The sequence below is a fragment of the Anopheles darlingi genome, chromosome 3, assembly GCF_943734745.1.
Source record: "Anopheles darlingi chromosome 3, idAnoDarlMG_H_01, whole genome shotgun sequence".
Lineage (NCBI taxonomy): Eukaryota > Metazoa > Arthropoda > Insecta > Diptera > Culicidae > Anopheles > Anopheles darlingi.
This window is the reverse complement of record NC_064875.1, coordinates 21,747,055-21,771,501: the sequence shown is the minus strand read 5'-3', so window position 1 is coordinate 21,771,501 and position 24,447 is coordinate 21,747,055. Positions and strand designations below refer to the sequence as shown.

The following is a 24,447-nucleotide window of genomic DNA, read 5'->3' as shown; positions in this document are numbered from 1 at the left end:
GTGTTGCATCGGCGGAAACAGAGCGCTCGTGGTCATTCCTTGGTGACCTTGGCAAAGGTTGGATTAGAATGGGAAGGATCACTGCTGCTGTCGTCGTCGTCGGTGGTTGGTGGTTGCATAAACGTTTGCCCGATGGCTGCTGCTGGACATGCACATGCTCGGATCACGTCTTTGGGATCACCATCAATTACCGGAACATCAAATGGGAGGCAACTGACTGCGGCGAGCTCGTTACACGTCGGCTGGTTCTGGCCCCTGGCCAGAGGAAAAAACAAAACGTAAAATTACATCCTGCGGAGTTGGTGGCGGCCCGATAGCCGATGGCATCGGCACCGTTACAGAAACCTGCGGTAGCGGGAACTGCTAGCTGCTAAAGGCCCCGGAGAGGTTTACGCAAATGAGAGGGGGAGAGGCTTCCTCTCCAAGCATGGAAGCAAGTGTTAATTGCTGCCCTTTTTGTCACCAGCAGCAACCAGCACCAACGGAGCAAGCAAGCGCGGACGACAATAACATGGCATGTTGGCAGCTACTAAAACACATGTTAGTACAGGGCCCCGTTCCACTACAGACGCGTCGAGGAGGCAACGGGGACTGAGACAATGGGACAACAATATTAAATGGAAATTGCGGCATCGCACGTTCACGCACGGGCCCGAGGGCGCTGGTTGCCGATCTGATAAGCAAGTGTTTATTGTTGGGTTGATTAAGTACGGTAGATCGCTTCGGTAACACATTACCACAGCACAGTGTTTGGTGGCCTAACAGTGGCCTGATTGAGCCAGATTGGTGCTGCTGCGCCTTTTTATTATTATTGCCAATTGATTATCCCTTTTGCGGACGCTGGGGTCTATACTCTCGTCAAATAATAACAAGAACCTGGTATTTAGACATTGTTTAGAATTTCTACGCAGCTGTGTGACGTTAACGTTTGCATTTAAAAAAGAGACAAAATTTGAATGGTGATAAGAAAAACATCTAAGACAGATAATTGAGACCTGTAACCTGCATTTGGAAGGTAGTTTTATCACTTTTCACACAAAATTCTGATTGCGCCATTCCGAGCACCCTTCCGGTAGTTAGCTGGATTTTTGGACATGAAGGTCGAAAACACGTTTGCGCACTTGTTTTTCAGATATTTCTGTGCTTTTTTGATCAACTCCTTCTCCGTTTTCGCCATAAAAATGTTGCAATAGATGCTAAGATTTAGGTTTGCACCGAATTTTTCGATTGGATTCAGCTGGGGGACGTGGAGCGGGTTCATCGACATGGGTACCATATCGATATTAACCACTCCATCTCATCAAACGATCGCTTCGAGTACCACGCAAAATCGGGTTGGCAATCTTGTTCAGCTGCTGTCACTGTGACATTACCTGATGATCCTAAACCAGTGGACGGTATTTTTGCCTTCTAACATGTATCTCTATGTTCGTCAGGTATTTCTACATTTTTTGGTTAGTTGTTTCGACCTACCGGACAATCGCACGCAGCGGTGTATCCATTTTTCTGTCCGTCTTCCTCTTTAGCATCCTTTGGAGCTTCTTGACACTCGTAGCGTCGGCCATTCGGAATAGAACCATCTCTCGATGCTCTAATTGTTGTCCATCAGTGCCAAGATGCTGTAGATGCCGAGACAGAATTCCGCGGCATCCACAAAGTGGCACATGATGTCCATTTCCGGCGCGGCGGAACGGAATTTCGCCATCACTTTTAGAGTTCAACTGATAGAGATTTAAACAATTTTTGCGAGTAAACTGATAAAATTATCTTCCAAATGTAGTTTAGAGATCTCAATTATCTGTCTTAGTTTTTTTCTTATCACCATTCAAATGTTGTCTCTTTAATTTTTTAATGCAAACGTTAGAACTGTTTCTGAGTTTGAAACATGCCCAAGGAACATACCAAGGGAGAAGTCTTCTCAAAATGTCTTCCCTTGTATACAAACAATGGCTACAGACTAGGGCGCTTCCAGCTAAGCTGAGAATGGTTTGACATTCGACATTCCGGTTCCGGTATGTTTCGCTCCACACGGTGCTTCATCGCTGCTCCACAAATGAGACCCACCTGCTCCTCGTGGTTCCCTCTCTTATCACGCTTACCGTCGGTTTCTTGTGGGAAGCGAATTGGAGACCGCAGGTTGGCCGTCGAGTGCTCTCACGATGCGGTAACACACGCGCGCGCGCCATACTTCCATTTCCTTCACGCCGGAGGCTCCCACCATATACAGAGCCATACAGGTGAGCAAACGGCGCGCAACCGGAAGAGCTGCTGCTGTCTCCATCGAGTTGGTAGCTAGGGTAGCGCTACTGCTAGGAGGGGCCACCCGTATGACTTGGCGCACAGCTTCCACAACACCTTCCGGCTGGTTGGTCTGTGGAAAACGAAAGTGGCGGGCCCCCATAATGCCGTCACATTCTGCCGTCGTCCCCCAAGCAGTGATGGTCCGGTTTGGAGGAGGCGTAAAAGTATATGGACTCCCTTTCATGGGTTCCGAACGCCTTCGGGAGTGGAACGAGTGAGCGAAACCTGTAACCACCCTCCCTCCGTCGGTCCGTACTGGCGTTTGCGGAAATGGCGGAAGTGGCTCCCGGAGGTGGCTCCCGATGATGATGATGATGCTGGCGATGGTGATGGCGTTGGTTGCTGCAAGCAGGTTTCGCAAGCAAACGGGAAAGTAAAAGCCATCATCTGGCGTCTTCCCCCCTCATCACCACCACCTTTTCCTCCTGGAGCGTCCGACACGGGGAGAGATGTTTTTTTTTGGGGGAAACGTAGCCGTCGCCGCTCGTTTGCGTGTGGAAGTGATGAACATTGAAGTGTACCCGACGAAGCAGTGTTACATATTTCGATAGCGAAGTGACGCTCCCAGGCGTAGGTGCTGAGAGAGAGAGAGAGAGAGAGATGGACACTTGATCGTTCGGCGTCCGGAATGAAAGTTACGTCCGAATGTTCCAACCGCTGGATCGCTGGAAATACTTCTATGAAAAGCGAATTCAACTAGCCCCTAGAGCATTGGTATGTCTATTTTTGGTCACGATTTTGGAGTTGAAATGAAACGAGAAGGTGGCATCCCCCCAATGTCCTATGATAGAAATCGTGAATAGACGAAGTAACCGAAGGCTCGTTGCCTCGAGGTACTGGATAGCTGAAGAGAGGTTAGTTACTGCTCGCATACTACTCGCTTTTATTGTGGTCGGCGATTTGGTCCGCCGTATACCTTGTCGGAAGCACCATTGACACGATCTACGCAAACAATTCGCTAGTCACAGTTGCTGCTGCTGTTGCTGCTGGGCCCCGGATGGTATGAAATGTCAAGTTCATAGTAGTCGCCTGCCGGATGTCTTGGGCCCCGTTTTGTTCCCGAACCAGACCGCGATGGTGACCGTTGGTCTACCGGATGGGGAGCCGGTGGTGGAGACCAGTTCATCACAATATGATAGGTTAATTTGCTACCATTGCTTCATCAAACAGTGTCCGGGCAACAATGGTCGTCGGTGCTCACGGACGCGTGCATGGACATGCCGTAGATAAAGTGAAATGTTCCGGTGTGGCGAAGGCGAAAGGAGGTCCCACGTCATCCCCATCATTGGGGCATCATTGCAGTGCAGCTTAATTGGTTGCCATCTCGCTTGAACTCGAACGTGAACTTTGGTTTCAGCGCTTCGGCCCTCTGTCACGGTGCAATCCACGGTCAATCGTTGGTGGTTCGTACTACACACAGAAACATGTGATTGTCAGATCCGGGTGCAGAGCAGAGCATTCAGCGGAACTTGAGGCGAAGGCCCCGATGTCTTCCTTTCTGTGCTGTCAATCATTGTAGAGTTTAGTCGTGATGCTGGAAATGGTTACTTTCATCGTGGCGTTATCCTAGCGGATGAGTGAGAGTCTGTGAGCGACACAAAGTATGTGCAAGTTGGAGACTTGGTATATATATAACCGCTTCTGCAGAAGTTGGAAGTTGTATGATTTATACCTTCTATTACCTTCGTCGGGGGGAAGCTCTGCTCGTTAATCATTCCAAAACAGGGGTTGGGAAGGTCGAGAAGAACGGATTACGGCCGCGTACTAATAATTAAGCTGCGTGCTACATTAATTCCATTGACGTGAATCCATCGATCCAGAACATAACCTTCGCTCCACAGACGTCAAGCGACGTCGTATCCGATTTTTGTGACGATTCCCCCTTTCCCATTAGACCCAAAAAGCTGAGCGAGCCGAGCGTTTGAGGTTAAGATCACTAACCTTTCGGCGTGATCAGGAAGCACACTAATCGTCGGACAGTGCACCAAGTGCGACAGTGGACCACCACCACCACCACGAGAGAGCGTGCTTTCGGGGCCATCCGCTAGATTGTTCAAGGTGTCTCTGCTCCGAATTTGCCGTCATAGTTTTTGAAGCTCTTTTTTTTTTCTTGGAGACCGACCATAAGGCTCTGCTACTTCTACTGCTGCTCTAGACCATCCGCGTATGCCCTGGTCTGCATTCGTGACATCTCTACCGCGTTTGACGTCAAACGGTGCGCGATGCGGCTGACAAGCTGATCCATCTTGTTGTCAGCATTCTTTGGAGCGTCCGCAGAGGCTACTAACCTCAATATCTGTCAGTTAGACGGCCAGTCTCGTCTCGTGTCGGGTTAGTCAACCGACTACGGCGAGATACACGAGTCGCGATAGTGTGGCTACCGGGGGATCCCCTGTGGATTTTGTTGTTTTGTTTCGCTCTTCGCCCCGCTTCTCGGACAGTTCGTGACATCGAGGACATCATAAATATGCCATACCAAAGTGATGCCGCCGTCGGGCACGCGCTTGCCTCACTTGCCTGGGACGACCTTCCAGAGTGACAGAAGTCAGCGGTGTTATGCAACATCTAAATCGAGGACGTATCTCACGGGACGGGCGATTAGTTTGCTCACTCTCCTGGGGGGCTCAAGACCCACAAGAACACGTAGGTCAACGGGGTTTCACCTTACCGAAGGGCCAAAGGATTGACTTTCTTTGATGCGTTCGCTTTCGTTGCATCATAGAACGCGGCACAGGAGCGAATGACATTTAGAAACCGATTGCATCCGAGCGAAACATCGAATGCTTGATGATAGATGCACCGAACATGCGACATGATCGATCGAAATGGCCCTTTGAGGTGACCGTTCAGTACGCTGCCGTCTAATGATGTATGAAGCCTTCTTTGCGGTGAAACTTGTCGGCAATCACATTCACCTCAAGCAGCTGCTCAAGCAGTAATTGCCTTCATGCATCACTTCTAATCAATCTTCTTTCTCCTTTGCAGGACCCAGAGCCACAGGACGCCGATTCCTTCGGTGACATCTACCAGGATGAGGAAAACATGGCTGCGATCCTCATGCGAAAGCATTTGGAAAGTGGCGACCTAATGATGGTAAGTCGACACTAAAGAGCGATGACTCACACACAGACATACTATCTGTCACTACACAAACCACTTACTAACCGCAAAACCTCTACCCAAAAGGCCATGTCGTAACCGCGGGAGAAATCCACAATTTTATGGACGAAAAACAAACAAACAGAGATCTAGGGGTCGGATTGAAGTCCAGTACAATCCGTGAGGAGCGAGTTCGTCTTTGGTTACACAGGGGTGCAACTGCTTATTATGCCATCGCAACCGCACCGACCATTAGGGGACCACTATCAAAACATGACCAGCGATCCATTTGTTTCTAGTCCATTCCGTGTGCTCCCAGGGTTTTACGCCACAATTCGGAAGGGGCGTCCAATCCAATTGTAGCATTGTTAGTCGTTTGTTGCTGCAGCCGGGGATCATCGCTTTAAATTCTACAAATTGTAAATTGAAACTCGAAACCCCAAAACGTGACCTCCCCATTTGGAGCACCGCTACAGTGGACCTCTGTGACTCTGTAGCGATGATCTACAGATCTTTTTTTTCGACCCTTGTGACCCTTTTACACAGCATCGTGGTGCAAAAAGGCACTCAGTAAGGTTGGGCTATTTAGGGCATCAAGAGACGATGACGATCCCCCCCCCCCCTCCCTGATGCTCGAACCCGCCCAACATCCTTGACCCAATATAGCGATCGGGTGATCGCGACCTTACTAAGGAACTCTACTATGAGCCGTCTTAAGGTTTCTTCTCGGTTCATCGTCGGTTCGGAAATTGCCGGTACCGAAGCTACAAATTACGTCGCCCACCGCTTGATCTTCCACCGGATCAGTGCACAACATCACCGGCGATCACCGATCTTCATCTGCCGATAGCAATGACGGCAAGACTCAAGGCGATACCCGGTCCGGGTATCCTGTTGCCCCTGATTGGCGGCGTCTGCAGGCTCTGTCTTCTCTTCCTTTTTGCTCGCTCCTGATGAAGCAATTAATCGTGCGACGGCGATCGGCGTCGCGCCCGACAACGGGCGACAACGATCGCCCAGAACACCATTTAGCGCTTAGGTCACAGACGTTGTCGGTTCGTTGCGATCAGTTTACTTCTTTCGTTCGTGTTGGTTGCTTTTTTGCTGGTTCCTTCCAGTGACACTAGTCGCATCGGCATCGGTGATAGCGGTGGGAACGGCTAATGGATTGCACGGGGGCCATTTGCCTCCACCCGGAGACCACAATCTGCATCTGACCTTCGACCTGCTACGAAGGTGTCGATGCTATCGGCCCGGGGGTTGTTTTTTTTTGGTGTAGGTCTCTTGCAAACATCGTCTCGTCTTCACGAACCTCGAACGGCTTATCCTCTATGCCGCTTAATGCCTCTCTCTGTGTAGTACGATGCAGCATCCCGGACCTTAAAGCAGAGGACCTTACACGCACGCGTAATTGCAAGTCATTTGCACGGATGCCTCGGATCGCGCCTCTTGCGTTCTGTACTCCCGACGAACGAACAACAATACCTATAAAAGACAATGATTAATCGCTTGGATGGAGCATCGACGTTGGGGCTTTCTTCTTCTTCTTGCTTCGTGCCCCTCGAACCATCGTTCGTGACCTGCGCAACCTCACCACTGATGACCGATGATGATGCGGATGATGATACGCGTCATTTCGCGCTGATTAATGGGAGTTTTACTTCATTAGCTTCGCTCGCACGCGTAAAGGACTCGCTCGGTCGGTCGCGTGTCAGTAATGAAGCCTTTTTGCGCTGGATGCGTTGCTGCCCCTTTTGCGATCACGATCACCGTGGGCCGGTGGACATTTAGCAAATTGAAAGAAATGCCCGCAAGATGGAGTATCCTACGAGGAGGGTCCTTGGGAGGGTCTCGGAGAGTGCCTGCTCGACTCGCACGAAGATGAGTTAACGTGCCAAATAGGTACGGGATCACGCGGTCTCTAGTGAGCTCCGACATTGAATAATGCATAACCTGTAGCGTGGCCTCAAGTCGCGTGTTTGGCAAGTCGGTATCATGAGTAGTATCCGGACGAAACGAGGCTTGCAAACAACAACTTTCGCTGTTACTTCTCTCGCTTCAAACGATTTTACTTAGTGTTTGTGTGTGTCTGTGCGTGTTTTATGAAGTTGAAACTGAATAATCATCTTTAATTGTACTGCATTAATTACGCTTGATAATGATTCACTAATGGCTTGGCGATTTGAGGGCTCACCGAACATGTTTTGATGCTGTCACGTGGTGTGCTGTATTCAATATTAATGCCTTTAACTATGAAAAAAGATAGAAACATAATTCAACCGCCATTAGTTTGTCAAAAAACTCGATTACCGATGCGAGCGGCCTAAGTGCTCGTCGTACATTGATACATTTCAATCATCACGCCAGCACCGACAAGAATATCAATTGAGTAATCCGTACGCACCATCGGGTATGTAAATGATTGGCATTTGCATGCACGCAGTGGTGGAATGCGTAATGTACAATCACATCAGCTGCCGGAGCAAAGCACGCGCAGGTAGGGAGGGGGGTGGCTGGTCCTACTACTACCCTCTAATGATAGCCAATTCGCCCCCTCCTATAACCGTCTAACGCTGCTCGATGCTGTTGGACGTCGACGCAATGCATCTTCGAATTACGCTGCAGCGGTTGAAGAGATTTCCTGAAACACGGCTTGAAGGACACCACGGATACCCGCTTCGAAATCGCTTGTGGGCAGGACGGTCCGACGGTGTCTTCACTTTCTTTGAAAGACCTTCTTAGTGGCCGGCGTCCTCTGGTCTTTTTACAGAACACCTAAATAAGGCAATCCGTTGGCCATCTCTCCGGCAACGCCTCTCTGCATGATTTTCTCGTTCTTCAAAGGCTCTCGAGGGGCTACCGTAATAGCCGATCCGCACTGCTATGCTAATTGGACTGTTGCCGGTGAGTTGCGTCTTGCGCCTTTTCAATGCGACACCTCTCCGTCCTTACCTGCGCCGGCATTGCGTCTCGTGCAATTATTGAAACGTCTCTCCGGTCGCACCACAGTTGCGACCGGGGAGTGGCCACCTGGCTCGGGCTCGGGGTGTGAGATGGTGCGTGACCTTGGAAGAGGTGCTGCTGTTAACGAGCTTCATTAAGGTATGGGCAGAGCAGCCAAATCGAGGCATCGGACGGATCGGTATTATATGGTTGCGTGCGTGCGTGCGCCCGCCACACGCCTTTTGCGCGTCGTTATTTGGCAACAAATTTGACAATCGATCGAACGATCGATCGTACGGGGTGTCAGCAACTTTGACCCCATTCCGGCGAGACCCCTCCAGGGTGCGGTGGTGGTGGTCTTCTTCACTACGTATCGGTCACTCGAAGGACGCCTGAATGGTGGAAGTCGTTTGAGGAGCTGGCATTAGCCATACATTTCTATCAAATTGGTGAATGAAATTCTGGGGGGAAACTTATGACCATAAGCTTATGTGCTAGCACACAAATGCAATCTGTTAAAACGTCATTTTTAAAATTGGTTTTCGTGTATGTAGGAAGTCAACTTGCAATAATTTCATTGCATTACATTCTTTTACTTCTCTTTTTCTTACAAAACTGAATCAAATGACAGTTAGCGCTAAGCCAATGACAGTTTATCCGTAATGAAAGTTGCTTTCGTGTACTACCACTTATAACAGAGTATCGATGATGTGCATTCGAGACGCACCCATAAAAAAATAAAAAAAAAAACATGAAACCAAAAGAACGCTAATCTAAGAGCGTCGTGTACTAGACCTTGACGCCTGCATTAAAAACGATTAGACGAGGTCTTGAGATCTTCCACAAACACTCCTTCACACACACACGGCCGCGGGCCAGAAAAAAGCCAAAGAGAGGTTGTTAAAGGCAGCAATAATAGAACGGAACAACAATCGACCGACCGACCGAGAGCCCTTTTGCCTTTGTTGTACTGTTGCGTTCGCTGAAGAGACCCCCAGCGAGGGGCCGTGAAGGACACTCGTCGGCAACCCTCCCTCCCGTCCGTCCTCTCCAAAAAATTGTTCGCAATTATTAGCAGCCACCAGGGGAGTGACGTGAGGAAGTGCTTAGCCGTAACCTGTAATTGCCCCGTCGGCAGTGGCCGGTGGTGGTAGCCTGCATAAACATGCCGCGGATCGCGTCTCCTCTCCTCCAGCAAGCCCGAAGCTCAAAAGATAATAATGGCAATCGAATTAAGACAAAATGCCCCCCGTCTCGTCGTCCCTCCGCGTTACACTCCTGGCCCTTTCGGCGGAGAAGAAGTAAAAGAAGAAGAAGCCGCGTGAACGCGGAAGTACCGCACTTCCGCGTGACCTGCTGACCCGGTGGCCCGCATTTGCCATGCGACCTCGTCCGTCGTCCGTCGCCGGTGGTCGGATTACCCTTTTGGCGTAGGCTCATTGTCCTCGGCGTCTTCTTCTTGCACGTCTTTTGTTAGCAACAACATACAGGGGTGCTGCTTAAGACGCTGCGCTCCCTGTGGCTGTGGCTTTCGCGTGATCATCCCCTTCCTGAGCCTGATCTTCTCAATGCTGCTGCTGCTGCCGATGAAGCAGTTCACCTTCGCGCGCTGTGACGCGCTTTTCGTGTGCCAATTATGAGCAATTGTTGTCTGCCGTTGCAGCAGCCACAGGTTGGAGGGCCTATGTGCCTACAAGGATAGTCCCAGAAGGTGCATGGGGTGTATGGAGAGGGATTAAGAACGTCACGAGATGCGATGACCGTCAGTTCCGGGCCCCGGGCGAGGGGGGCATCTCAAGGATCCAGGAAGAGAAGGAGGAGCACTAGAAGTCCTTCACTTGGAACAGTTCCCCCCCCACCCTTCCTTCTGTTTCGCTCCCACCAACCCCTAAGGTTCTCTGTACCGATCGCAGTCTAGGTCGATCTGATCGGAGTTGATCGGGGCTGATGATCAAGGGTCCCTTGTAAAAGGCCATCAGATCCTTTAATGGGCTTTCTTGCATCCTCCCGGGGGACCTTCAAGGTGGCTGCACGGACATCCTCCCTGGAGTTCGCTTGTGCATTAATAAATCATTAAGATGAACGATGGCATAAAACGGTGATCACGATCACGATCACGTTGCGCGGATTCCCGGAGTTACCGGTTTTGGGAACCACAGCGGGTCCTGTCTTCTGGTCTATTTAAACACCAGCCGTCTCCGGGCAGGCTTCTACCGGACCGGAAGGACGGGTTTTTATTTTCATCGATTTCATCGTCATCGTTCATCGCCGCCGGCGGGGACCGCGGGCCTGTCATCGCGGGCATCATCACGGTGATGATGCACGGTACAAGGCGATCGTGCGCGGTCCGACGATGGATGCCATGTCGAAATGAAAGTGAAATCGATTCCATAAAAACCGGCGACGGCGACGGCGATGACGATGGCGACGCCCATCGCCCGCGTCGTCACGCGAATGGAGGTCAATGTCGGCTGGCGGCGTCGCCAGCTTTGGGGAATTCAACGGTGTGTTCGACGCCCCCTCCCCACTAGTTCCTTCCCCACTTCCCCTGTGTGGCCACGAAAGCTGATCAATCATCTTTTAAGTGGGGCCTTGCTCCCACTGGCGTCGTCGTCGCCGACGCCGTCTTGGAAGACGAACCATCTTCGAGTGTTCGACATCATCCATTTTTGGGACCGTGCCTGGGGGACGGGTCTGTAAGAAGATTTGCAAAAATTAATAAATTTAAGCGAATTATGACATGGCCTTCGTGGGTTCTTGTGGTTCGCGTGGCAGGCGCGACGCTTTTGACAGTGTCGAGAGATGCTATAAACAGCGTCTAATATTATGGAAAACACCTCGTAAACATGCGGCGTAATGTGTGTCCGAGCACCGGGCGGAGCACCCTCCAAAATATCGCTCGACATGGAAACCAGGAGGGGTTGGGACGTGAGGTGGATGGCTAATTAATTCATTACCATTGTGTGCTTCGAGGGCACCACCACCGCAACCGTGGGATCCTTCTCGGTCTCGGTCTCAGTGTTGTCGGAAGTTGTAGTATCTAGAGAGCACATTCAAAGCACAGAGCAGAGGAAAGGAATTTCACACCCCCTTCTGGCACTCTTCCTCTGGCCCAGATTCTGTTTCATTCTTGAACGACTGCGCCACAGAGCCGTGCATTCGAAAAAAAAAAAAAAACAGGCAGCGGCATGACTAGCGCCTTCGGAACCGTGTCTCCGACATTTTGTTTCGTTCGACGACTTACGACACGCACTTCGTAACAGATCCCTCTCCCTCGGTATACAACATTCTTGCACGAACGTGCATCACTCCGACACGCATCACTCCGATCACGGGTGCGAAAGATCGATGATCGAGCTTCAAATCCAGCTACGAGCTGGTGTTCTACTGACCACTGAGTGGCCATGAAATAGGACGTTAAATGTCCGGATTAATTCGGTTCGTTTCGCCCGGTTAAACGGACCCACAGAGCTAGGGGGAGGTCGATCCTCGTCAGCCGTGGTGTGGCCAAGCCGGATTAGTGCCCACACGAACGACGGTGACTGACGGGAATCGAATCGATCAAAAACACAATCGCGCCCACAAGAAGTCTGCCGTGTCGTCGTCGATCGATGATCTTGAGTTGGCTTCTAATGCTCTGCAACGGGAGAACACACAAGATACATTCTTTGTCGTCCTTCTCGCGTCGTGGTGGCGTCTCGACGGTGCGTGGTCCCGCATAGACAATCGCATCCGATCCGACAATCGGGCGCGCATCCTCGATTCGTCTGTCGGACTCGGTGAGATGCCGGGTATATCCGCCGGGGACGTGAGCTAATCGCGAGCTGTGAGGTGTGGCATTATGTTAATGATCGGTCGATCACTGTCTCTCGCGCCCGTCTCATTGGTATGCAGCTGCTGCGTATGAGCTGCGCGAGTTCATCTTCGTTCAAGTTCAACGAACAACGAGACGTACGTCGCTGCTTTGTAGAGGAGTCTCAAGCGTAGAGTCAAGCATCATCTTCAGTCATCCTCGGTGGTTATCGCGACACGAGCTGTGGGCGGATTTTCGTTAGTAAAGGTAGCAGCAGCCTTACTATACATGCCCCTTTCACACCACCATTGAACTTGAACAACTCGCAACCAACGAAATTGAAAGTAGCCGTTCCTATTGCGATGTAGCGTTGCAACGGTCGATGTTTCCATTTGTAATTAGCAGCTCAAGTGTGGGGCCAAAACCGGGGGAGTGAATGGCAAACCGAGCGAAGCGCTCGGAGGGCGTAAACCATCCTTTAAGTTGTTTGGTTTTTGGAGCCTCGCCATGTGTGCTTACCGTGGAGTTTACACATTTCGTTTAACATAAGGGGTGTGCCTCGCTCAACATCAACTGGAAATACGGTTGCGTATTCCGGCATTGATGACTAAGGTAGTAGAGTTTCGTACTTTGGAGTTTGTTGATGACTTCTTCTCCCATGATCGAGGATTTTCTTTCATACATAGTCGCGACGCGAGATAATAATGTCACCATAAACTACTGTCCTGTCAGGTTGCGCACCTGCAGCAACGTTCGCACACCTCGGAGTGACATTCTGGCAGCCCGTTTAATGGTGGCCGTTAGGAGCCGAGAAACCGGGTTTGCGATTGCGTCGTTGACTCAGTTTTCACTCGATGCATGACAAGCTAACCGGCACACTCACTCACTCACTCACTCACGCACACCCTACCCTCACACTTGCATAATCTAAATGCAAACGGTTGGTGGAGGGGCGTGCCCACGGTGATCGCGCGGACCTCATCTCGATCGACCAACCGATCGAACTGGCGGGGTAATAAAATAATGCGGATCGTAAACTATTGCACAATTGCACACTTCGTTCGTTGGTGCAACCCAGGCCACGATGCAGCTGCATATAGACTCCGACCCCAGCTGTCCGGGGTAGAAAATTGGTTTATTTTTATCTCCTCAAGCCAATCCGTCGTGATCCGTGATCCACACGCCACAAGCCACCAACCGAGTGCGGTAAAGTCCTCTCCGTGAGCACCGCGCGCCAAAGCGATTACATTTACATCTCCTGCGGTCTAGTGTCAGCATCAACTCCGGGGGGTGCCCGATATTAGGGCTCACGGACAAGGGAGGGAAAACCGATCCGAACCGATTTTCCACCTCCATCAACCAAGCGACAGAACTAGTTCAAGTTCATGCCGCATACCGCGTGCTGTGCTGCCCGCTAGCCAGGGCCCGAGCCTGGTGCTGGCGCTAATCGAATCTGTTTGGGGGCGCCAAAGTCCCCTCACCCTCAACCGCCCCCCCCCCCCCCATGATCGTCTGATCGACGAGTACTGGCGCACGCCTCTCGGTAGGGCTTCGGTGGTACCTTGCGCCCGACCTTGCGATCATGCACCGCACGCAGCCACCCTGTACGAGCGTTCCTCTCCAGACCGTTGCACCATGTACCGTGGCTTCACATCCATTTGCTAACCGCGATCGCCATTATTCTTCAAACTTCGACTTCGAGTTCGCTGCTTCGAAAAGATGAAAATTGCTTGCGATCAATCATAGCCGATAGCTATGCTGCCTACCGGAGGTGTGCTTAATGCTGCTGGTGCTGCCGGTGCTGCTACCATACATTGTATCAGTCAAGGATTCCACGAAGAAGGACTCGACTACCAAGTCTAGTGTAAAAAAAAAACCAAATCAATTTTCATCAAAATGTGTCCCCATCGTTCACGCAGACTATGGGGACTCCCATTACTGCACCGTCCGGCCAGAGAGGCGGCCATTAAAAAATGGTTACAATATACCGATGGCCAGTATACAGTGTAGACAAGGTGTGTTTGTGTGCAATCACCGTCTAAACTCGTCGCTCGTCAGCTCGTCAAAGCGCACATTGATTTTGCTCTCCGGTTGTCATGGGGTTCGGACATTGATTAATGTTAGGCGCATACGCGTATGTGCCCTCTCATAATTCACTCCTCGACTCCATTTGCACCAAACATGGCAGCTCTTTCTTACATATATTTTCGAATCAATCGCCACCAGCGCGCCGCAATCTGAACTTGAAACGGGGCACCGGGTTTCGATGTGTTTGCGACGTCCGCCAGTGGAACAACACTGAGTTTACCGAGATCATTATCATACCGGCGATGACGCGCTGGCAAATGTGTGTGTTTTTTGTGTGTCTGTCTGTGACATTGGTTTCGGTTGGTATCGATGGATCGATACGTGGCCAGCCCGTCGGTGGTTCGGTGCAGATCAGCTGGTCTGTTCGATCGAATGATCCGCTTCGTTGGATTGAAGCGGTTTTGTTTCTCGCTTCCCGCTAGATCGATCAGACTTGTCAATCGAAGTGCTAGATGGAGTTGATTTAATCGATCGATTCGATGGAAGTGGATAAGCGGGTAAATGGCACTTGTCGCCTCAAGTTCTTATCGCCGAGAACCGTTGGATTGTATAATGAAACATGGACCGTGGTGTTTCCGGGCACGGTGTCTGAGAGATAAGTAAAAGGAACACCAACGTAGTGCAGATATGAGTGGACCTTGAGACAAATGGAATCCGGAATTGCAACGTATGTTGTATTTCCAGATTTTTTGTTAAGGAATGGACATGGTTTTCTGCATCAGAATGCGAAAAATTGTTTTCAATCGAATTTAAAAAATTTTTCCATTATGATGATAACTAGAGCACTACAAAGACTTTTCTTTTGCCGGATGCTGTTTTGTTCAAGCGATTATTTTGTTGAGCGAAGATTTCATGAGTGTACCATCAATAGTTACTTCTTAATGTTTATTCGTTCGTTAACAACTAGCCTTTTTTGATTGGCCCAAATGAGTGGCAATTTGAGGAATTGAGATCTTCTTCTTATCATGATATTATTGAACCAATGCTCTACTGCAACAACAGACGTTAAATTTGGTATATGGTTTGATAAATTTAATATTGCTGACATTTGTTTCTCTACATGTTCGAGCCTATTGTCCGGTTTGTTATGAGAACCTTGGTTTCAGGGGCCATAGCAGAAACTTTTTGGTAAATTATTCATAAAAAAAGATCTTTCACAAAGTTCACACTGCATTTAAATTGTGACCTTTTAAAATTCCAGGCCAAGAAGTATTTTAGCATATATCAAAAAGTCGCTTTTGTTTGAACACTTTGCTTTGTTCCTGCATCCTCGGTATCCTTTTCGATAACAGATTTTCATCCAAGTGGAGTGCTGTACATTGATAGAAGTGATTCAGAACATCATACACAATGGATTTATTTAACTCCTAGGCTGTTAGAACTTTGTCTCGCGCTGTTTCTAATATTTATTCCCGACAGCGAATGTATTTTCCCATCAAAAGCTTCTAAATTACGTAAGTTTCTGAGGATACCTCCAAACAGCTCACTTGGTGTGTTCAGCCGAAGTAAAATACATTACTCCAGCTAAAAGAAATGGAAGAAATGTCTCTAGCGCCCTTTAGCCGTTGTTGGTTACGTCGTTTGACATTCCAATTCATTAAAAGCTGATGAAACGGTTGGATGTTTTGCTTCCAATTTCAAGGGGTACAAGGGTGATATCCGTATGCACCACCACTGGGCCGGCAAACACTCTTTTCACACTTTCGCCCACCTCACGCTCTGGGAAACGGCTGGGCCGTCTGCGCCTTTGCCGCTGAAAATTCATAAAATTCCATCCAAAAACGCAATGCTGCGCAGGTTATAAAACTCCTCGACAATTCATTCAGCATTCAGCAGCAGCAGCAACAGCAGCAGCTTCGCGTGGCCATTTAATGTGACCACATTAGATAACAACAACAAGAGACGCACTCACACTCGGTCACAGAGACTGATATCTCCCCCATCGAACGCGAACCGCGAACCTCGCCGGCATCAACTTCGCTCCGGAGTCGAGTTTGAAATTCAATTTTGGCATACAACCGTGAATTGTTGCGTACAGCCTCGAGTCCCCGTTTGGCACCTGCGCGAGCATAAAAGCCTCCCTGAGCTTTGCCACACCTGGCTGCTGCTGGCCAACGGCTGTGACGACGCATTTCGAAGAAATGCCGGGCCCGGGAAACTAATTAACACCCGGCCCCGTCCCCGGGGGTTGCATTTCACTTTCTACCAAGCGACCACGGGGTGTGTGGTGTGCACTCACCGCGCTGTGTGGCAAATATATAAATCAAAAGCATAAAGTGGGCGCGAGATAGAGAGGAAAAAAAATAAAAAAAAACGTGGATCGCAAACTGGAATTGCACCCCTCGGATGTACTCGCTTTGAACTGGTGTCCCCCCTTGGTCTGCTTGTGGTGCGACGAAAAAAGGGGGGACCGATCGTTGCAGATAAATCGGTCAGGTCGATCCGCTCCGCTCCGGTCGAACGATCGATCGATCGATCGGTTCGAGTGACGCGAAACAGCATAATCTGGTGCACTGGCAGAACAACATGACGCAACATCGGGCGCTGCACCGACCGCGACTAAACTAGCACCGGGATAGCATGTTTTTGCCTCCCTCCCTCCCTGCCTCCTTTAGCTGCACCATTTTTGGATTAATGTTGACTCCCGTGTTGCAAGCTGACGGGTGCGGAGCGGTTGATTTTCCAATCATCTCTCAGGCTCATAATTTGTACGCCGGCAAAGGTCTTCCTGCCATACAACATACAACATAATTCACCTGCTAGTTCGAAGCGTGGTGGGTGCAGAAAGGAGCGCCATTCGATCGATTCGAGCGGTAATTGAATGTAATGATCGATTTCGTAAGAGACAGCGCGCGTGCGTGTGTGTGTGTTTGTGTGTGTTTGTGTGATTTTGTGCCCCGATTCGAGGCAGGTGAAGGATTTATTACATTCTGTTATCGCACCAGCGCGCACTTGTCACGGCAGCACGGCCGAGAGCGAGTGCCGCCATTACTGGCGAGAAGGGTCGCACTAGTATTTGCTGTTCATGATCATACCATGATGATCATGCAGCTAGCTGTTAATCAAATAAGCTAGCTAGCTAGCACGCAAGCTAAGCAAAGTGATCGTTCACGGACACATACACACACACACAGACACACGAGCATGTGCGCGATACTCACCGTAACAAAGCTAACAATGATCCAAGTCCAAGTGCTTATAACGCTCATCAATAAGCCAAAGCCATTGACGTGCGTAACGCAATCAACGCGCGCACCATCTCTCAATCAGGTCCGGCAGGTCTCGGCCGAACGAATGCAAGATTCCAACTTTCCCACCGTTGGTCGCCGTTACCATCCTCCACCACCAGCCCTCAGGTTGGCCTTTAGCATCTCCAGCTTCGAAGCTTGTCGAAGCTGACTGACGTCGATGCACCAGATTCGAATCTTCTCCTCAACCCTCACAGACGAGAACGGCAATTAGTTGAGGTTTTAGCATAGGAAAAAGCATCCGAAATATCATGCACCGCGGTCAGTGGCCAATCGTTGGCCTTCAGTAGCAACAGCAACAGCAGCCACAGCAGCAGTAGATGAACTCCGGCATTGACCTCGGACATGAATACTCCATTTGCGAGCCTGCCTCCTCCCTCTCCCGGGCACTAGAATAGGTTTGAATAATTAGCTTCGAGTTTCCAAAAGGTTAATTGAGTCAAGATGCGCGCCTTTGGGGGTGCTGTACCCGCGTGATCCACGTTACTCCATCTCGCTGTCAATCAAGAGCTCTCGTCCTGGGAAGGGGGGGCAGAAGACTCTTCACCTTCGCCTGCATGGCGCGAACCATTGGCTGCATGGCTAATCCAAGAGCACGCGCTGCTCCAGATGCATAAAAAGGGAAACAACAATCGAGGCGAGCAGCACGACTGCGGCAGCGTTGACGATGACGATGCAGACGACGACAGAGAGCTCCAAAACTGGCCTGCGGTCTTGGTGAAGCGGAACTCACACTCGCGGTTCGCAAAACTCGGTTAGTAGGTCTTTTCGCGTACTCCATTTTAATGATCTCCAGTTGGCATTACGCAATGCCAAGCCTGGTCGTTTGTTTTGTTGTGCGTTCTGTATGTTACGACGTTTCTCGTCCGCCTTTTCGTTTAGCGTTTGCTTGAAAGCGGGTATTTTTTTATGCTAAAACCCACCACAATTTGTATACCACCCCGAGGATGACGCGAGGAACGATCACGATGACGGTGATGATCATCGTCGAAACAAGAAGTGTCACATTATCCTTTTAAGGCACAGACTGAGAAGACGGTATCTCGGACGGCGTCATCGTTTTAATTGGACACGGGACACGATTCCTGCCCATGGAAAGGAGCATCATCCTTCTCGACATCATTTCCCTCACACTCACACACACGAACCGAGAGGATCGATCGAAACCTTTCTTTCGTGTTGCGACTTTCTCAGCATCGCGATCGCGTCACGCCAAATAAAGGATGCGGTAACGAGGTGGTGCAGAAGCAATTGGGAATTAAGCAAAAACCAACATTGCCCCCCCTGAGCCCCTTTCTCTGCCCCCCTAACCTCTACATCGCACCGCAAATAATGGACATTTAATGATCGCTCGTTCGGTGTCGGTAAATCGTCAGAGTCAGTGCGTCAACCGCAGGCAAACCGCAGGCGGGTGTAGGAGTAGTGCTATCGCGCGCCACTAATCTAGGTGAGATTGTGAGATGGAAAAAGCACCCCCAATGGGCACCCGGACCGGAGCGACACAGCGCGTTACGAACATGGCGACGACGACGACGACGATGGATATTACCTCACCATATTGTGTGGTGTAAAAGGGAGAAAGGAAGCAAGCCGGCAGTGTGCCATTCTGGAACTGGCAATGGTGGATGAGGGTATGGGGAGCAGGGGGAGGGCTGCAGAAACAGATGCGCACGATAATGCAATTCGCAAACGCAGCAGCAACGTTACGGCATGCGGCATTTTAATTTTTCGTTGATTTATTTCCATCATTTTGTTGTCCATAAATCTCGCTTGATGAGGAGAAGGAGAAGCGGTGTGATCATGAGTAACGAGTGAAGGTTGAGAAAGGCAGATGAAGCACTGGATTGGATCGGTTGGAGTGGAAAGCATATACGATATCCTGATTCGATGCTGCTCCTGGGAAACATCTCCACGGCACGGATTGAATTGTTGATCATCCAAGAGACACTCGCGACACGGTGATCGGTCAGCTTGGGTTCCTTGTATTAATTAAGGTTAGGGACACCTCCATCCCTCTCACCGCGCGCAGAGAATGGTCATTCCCGTACCGTTCTAATAACAATCCAATCACGATCACGGATGCGCCTGAAACTGAACGAACGCAAATCAAAAGGCCAACCGCGTGGAGGGTTTTATGCGCGATTTGCGCGATCGTAATCATGCTGCGATCCTCCATCCTCGTGGCCAATCCTGTGCCCAATCGCCTAACACACGCCAATACGCGCCAACGCGTTGCGCCAATTATAATATTCCGATCACGAGGTTCGCCGAAGGCTCCCAAGGTGCCAGTACACACATTCTAATGAATCGGCGTCACGCCATGTCTAACGTGTGTGTGTGTGTGTGTGTGTGTGTGTGTGTGTGTGTCGAGCGCAGGAAGCTCCTCCGGGTTTTGCTCCATGCTCCGGGCACCATAACCTCGACGGTAGATCCGCGATCGCAGAAGCCCCGGGGGCAACCACGATTGGCGTCGTCTACTGTGCGCCATTCCATCGATTAAAAGCCATATTTCATCGATGAGCTGTCGAAATCGGTGCGATGCGATTTGCACACACACACACACACACACGGCGGTGCGACGACGCTAATCGAAAGTGATTCGACCGCACGCACCTCGCTACTCGATCCGCACCGCTTTGCAATCCACTGTCCGCGTGTAGCGGAGCAGATGAGCAGATGGTTGAAAAAATCGTGGGAAAGGTCAGTCCGTCAGAAATTTAGAGTTAAATCAGGGGAATGGGGACTGCGCCAGCAGAGAAGATGCTGTACGATGTACGCTGATGATGATGTGTGATGTGGAGGCTGTAACGAAGCCTGAACTCTGGAAGCCGAGAACTTGCTTTCGCCGTTTTTTTTATTGAGGTTAATTCTCTTTCAATGTACGATCGCCACTCGTGGCCACACAGCCACATTGATGACCTTTAACGTGAATGCGGCAGTAGTATGGATGCACACAATTATAAACCTATCATAATCTGTACGAGGACGCCAAGGCACTCGATCCCCTTTTTTTTTAATGTCGACGATTGTGCATATTCAATACCGGGCGCTGATGACCTTCCGTTGTTTTCGGACGCGATGACGCGTTGCAGATACTCCCTGGTTCCCTGGTTGGTTGGTTCGAAGAATTTACCATGCTAATCATGCGACGGGTTGAGCCCGTCAACAAATGGTTATTCAAATGCAAGCTGATTGATGCACTGGCCGCCCCGTTACGTTCCGTTCCGTTCCGGTGCATAGAGCTGACTAGTAGCCCCTCAACTGGACACACACAGATGTCCTTGCAAAGCATGCATGCGCGACTGCTTCGATGGACCCCACACAAGCGGAAAGGGATAAGCAATCAGCAAGCAGCAAGCGATGCGAAGCGAACCGTCTTGACGCGACCCATCAAGTACCGCTAGGTCCGGCTGGGATGCGCAAACACACCGGGCGTCCTCGGAGCCGTCGTCGCTGGCAAGAATGTGGCCCGGTCCTTTTACTGCTGGCCTTTTCGCTGCGCAGCAGCATACGCCGCGCGATTATGCTTCTACCACCGAGACTAATGTTTAATTAATTAACCATCTTCCCATCCCTGATGATCGGATGGAATGGCATTCCACTAGTGAGTGTAGCAGTAGTGGCAACAATTTGCGCAACGGCATCGGCGTAAACACAATCGCGGACACAGTATTGCATCGCGCACGGCTGTCTGGCATTAGAATCTCGCCGTTGGTCCGGTCAGTGAGCGCTCCTCGAGCACAGGAAGTGCTATTAGAGAAGTGCCACTCTTCTCAAGCGCCTGTAAAGCGTGACTGACACACAGACCCAGAACAGAAGGAAGTGCGCTAGAGATACGGGCATGATAAGTCAGCGCCACGGCACGACACCACGTCGTCGCTGCGATCCATATCAATATCGCTTCTCAGGTAGTTCCGCCTGTTTAGCCGGTGATCGTGATTGTGTTTCGGTGATTAATCGCCATTATTGCCTTTCATTGGTGGCTACCGGCGATACGCCGATCCACCTAGGATGGGTCTTTCTGTGTGTCAGGATGATTAAGTCCTTTAACACAATGTTTCGATATTTTATTTTAATTATTCGCATTTACTTCTTACATTTTTTTATGAGTGTTTATCCTTTCAGGAGTATTGTGAAATAGTGTTGGGATCAATCGAAGCCAAGATATAGATTTTTGAAAATCCACCTTTCATACAAGGCTCACAGCATCTCGCGACTTTGAATCGCGATTCCCAAAACCTACCATTTCAAAGTCGGTGCCCATCGTAGCATGAAAACTACTGGCCCGATCGATTGGAAATTTTCAACACATAATCTGTACTCTATTTGCTAGGTAGCCTCGTCGAGTTTTTGTTAAAACTGTTGATAATTTTTTTAGATAATTTTTTTAATTAAGTAAAGCTCATTGTTCGAGGCAATATCGAAATCAGCATCACTCTGCAACTTCAAAAATCTGCCAAAAATCGAGAAATGGGAAATTTAACAAAAACTCACCGGGGCTACCTAGATAAACTTATGTTCTAAAAACAGAATATTTATTTGTATTTGTCTGATGACCCGGTACGTGGCTACGATGGGCACCGCAAAAAGTACATTTTTGCAAACTTGCCTTTCTAGATTGGCTGTCATGAACACAGTTTTAAATGATTCTTCCCCAAACTAGAACCAAATATTCTTGAAAAGTTGTAGTTTAAAATGACAGTCACTTGAAAAAATTAAGTTGAATGGTTTCTTCACTAAAAATCGTCAAAAATAAGCCTTTTTATGATCGGGCCCCCCTTAAACGGGATCGCGATCATCGCTGCCGTTGCTGATCGATCCGAAAACAAAGCCCGTTGATAGCGCCGAATCGAAAACTACGGTTTGATAGATGATACCCCAAAAAGTGGAATGCAAATCGAATTTGAATCGAAATTTTGCGTAACTGATTTAGACAGGAATGGCGACCCCGCCACGACCGGGAGGGGGTCACCCTTAACCGCATTCCAAGCCACACTACTGCACCACTGCACCACTGTGCCCACTGCCCTCTGCCTGTGACTCCTGGGTGGCCTCCACCAATGGCGGTGCCGACCCAGTTCGGCGCGCTCTGGACTTGCCCTGGGTCTACATAATCACCGATGGCGATGCTTTCGTCAAGTCGCGCGCGCCTTTGCCTTCGAGAAACCGCACAACAACAACAACAACAACAACAACGAGATCACGAGATGCAGAGAGAGAGAGGTCGATGGCGAGCGAGACTATCGCTGCCGGCCAACGGGTCAACGGGCCAAAAACTTGGCCTACCGGAATGTGTGTGTGTGTCTGTCTCCGTTTCGTTGTTTCGGGGCAGGGTGAGCGTTGTTTTTGTCGGCTTGTCGCTGCGACTCTTACGCAACCGCCGGGACCGTCACCAAACGATAACGACGAACGAATCGCGGGCGACCGACCAGTTCGTTGAACGGCGCCTGCTGCGTTGTCTGCACCGGGGGGTTCGGGGTTGATCGTTTTGGTCTAGGTTATTATTATAACGACTTATCCTAGCATTAAGATGCATCGATAATTCATCGCGAGATCGATTTTCCAGCCATCAAATGCACACACACACACGCGCGCGAGCATGGACACGGTTGCCTGAAAACAACGAAATTGGCCTAGCGCGCTCCACACCATGGTGCGATCGATCGCGTCCACTCGCCGGTGGGATGATGCGCCGCAGGCAACCACTTTGTGGGTTAATATACCTCGCCAAGGTTCAAGGTCTTGCGTCGCCGATGCGTCGACGGCGACCACACTTTCCCCTTGTGCCGGTTGCGCTCGTCCGTTGCGTTCCCGTGCTGCTGGTGCCGATGCCGGGTGAAGATGAGCGGCTGCGGCCTTTCTCTTTTTCTCGTGATTTACTCCACGAATGGCGGCTACGGCGGCGTCGTCTCCGGTGTTTCTGCTGCTTACGCACGCGTGATCCGCGTCGTACTTACACTCTTGCTCGGCCTGATGGGGTGGTTTCACTTTCGTTCATTCGCGAAGAGCTGAAGATAATTTGTGGTTGCGGTCACGATGCACGATTACTCGCGTTACTCCCTAGACATATGGCTGAAGAAGGAGGGGAGAGCAATGTACCTGAAGAAGACACCGAGCTGCCCTCTCGAACGGAGCGAACACTGTTGCTGACGCACTGGAAACTGGCGTAAATCATGATTAACATTTGGGGCTGTTTTTTTGGTGCTCCCCTCTTTGTGCATACTGGAAGTCGAGGAGCTGTCGTGTCGGAACCAGCGGTCGACATGTTGCTTACATGTCTGCTCAAAACAACGCCAGAGATCGCCAGCAGAATGCTCTTTGTGTTGTGTATCATAACACCTTCTGCTTATGGCTCATCATCGAAGGGATGCCAATGAGCACACCTGCTACTTAAGGAGCGCCATAAGGAAGTGCGCTCGTGCTCGCTCACTGAGCTGCCGCCAAAGCAGGATGTACCGATCGACAGCAAGCAAGAGATCAAAGATCATGGGAAAAAAGATTGATGGGGTTTGCCGATATGCCTTCAAGCTTCTTGAAGCTCGCGAACGTGACCATCGTGGTAACTGTTCTGAAATCGACCAAACAGAGATTGCAAACAATACCAGCACGGGAAGAAGGTAGGTGCGGGGTTTGGCCAGGATAACAATACAATGTCGAAGCAGACGATCCATGTTCTGATCGCTAATCAAACCTGTTGCTGCTTTTGTTGTTCAATCAATCGCTTTAGAGGATTCGCACAGATCACAGAAGTAGGAAGTTGGGATTTTGCTGCTGGTGGATTGTTTTATGGTACCACATACACACACACGCGCGCCCGTATGCCACGGCACTTAACAGGTGATCGAATGATTGACTTGACGCAGCCCAACAACACAAAGCAATGGAGCAGCCGGCAATGAAGGCATGGCGCAGGCGCTTCTTTGGCTCCTTTGGCTCCTTCCGAGATTCCGAGATCACTGATTCAATCAAGCAAAG

At 50.1% G+C, this 24,447-nt stretch overlaps 1 protein-coding gene across 7 annotated transcripts in view; it reads left to right on the top strand.

Annotated features, from left to right (window-relative positions):
• The window catches only part of LOC125955905 (venom metalloproteinase 3), a 93,916-nt gene that overhangs the window by 39,875 nt on the left and 29,594 nt on the right, over positions 1 to 24,447 (top strand). For all 7 annotated transcript variants that reach the window (XR_007469122.1, XM_049687228.1, XM_049687230.1 and 4 more), the window contains one exon: positions 5,287 to 5,394. Coding sequence is in view for 6 of the 7 variants with exons in the window: in XM_049687228.1 (XP_049543185.1) it covers positions 5,287 to 5,394 (108 nt within the window). In the remaining variant the exon portion in view is untranslated. The remainder of the gene's footprint in view (positions 1 to 5,286; positions 5,395 to 24,447) is intronic.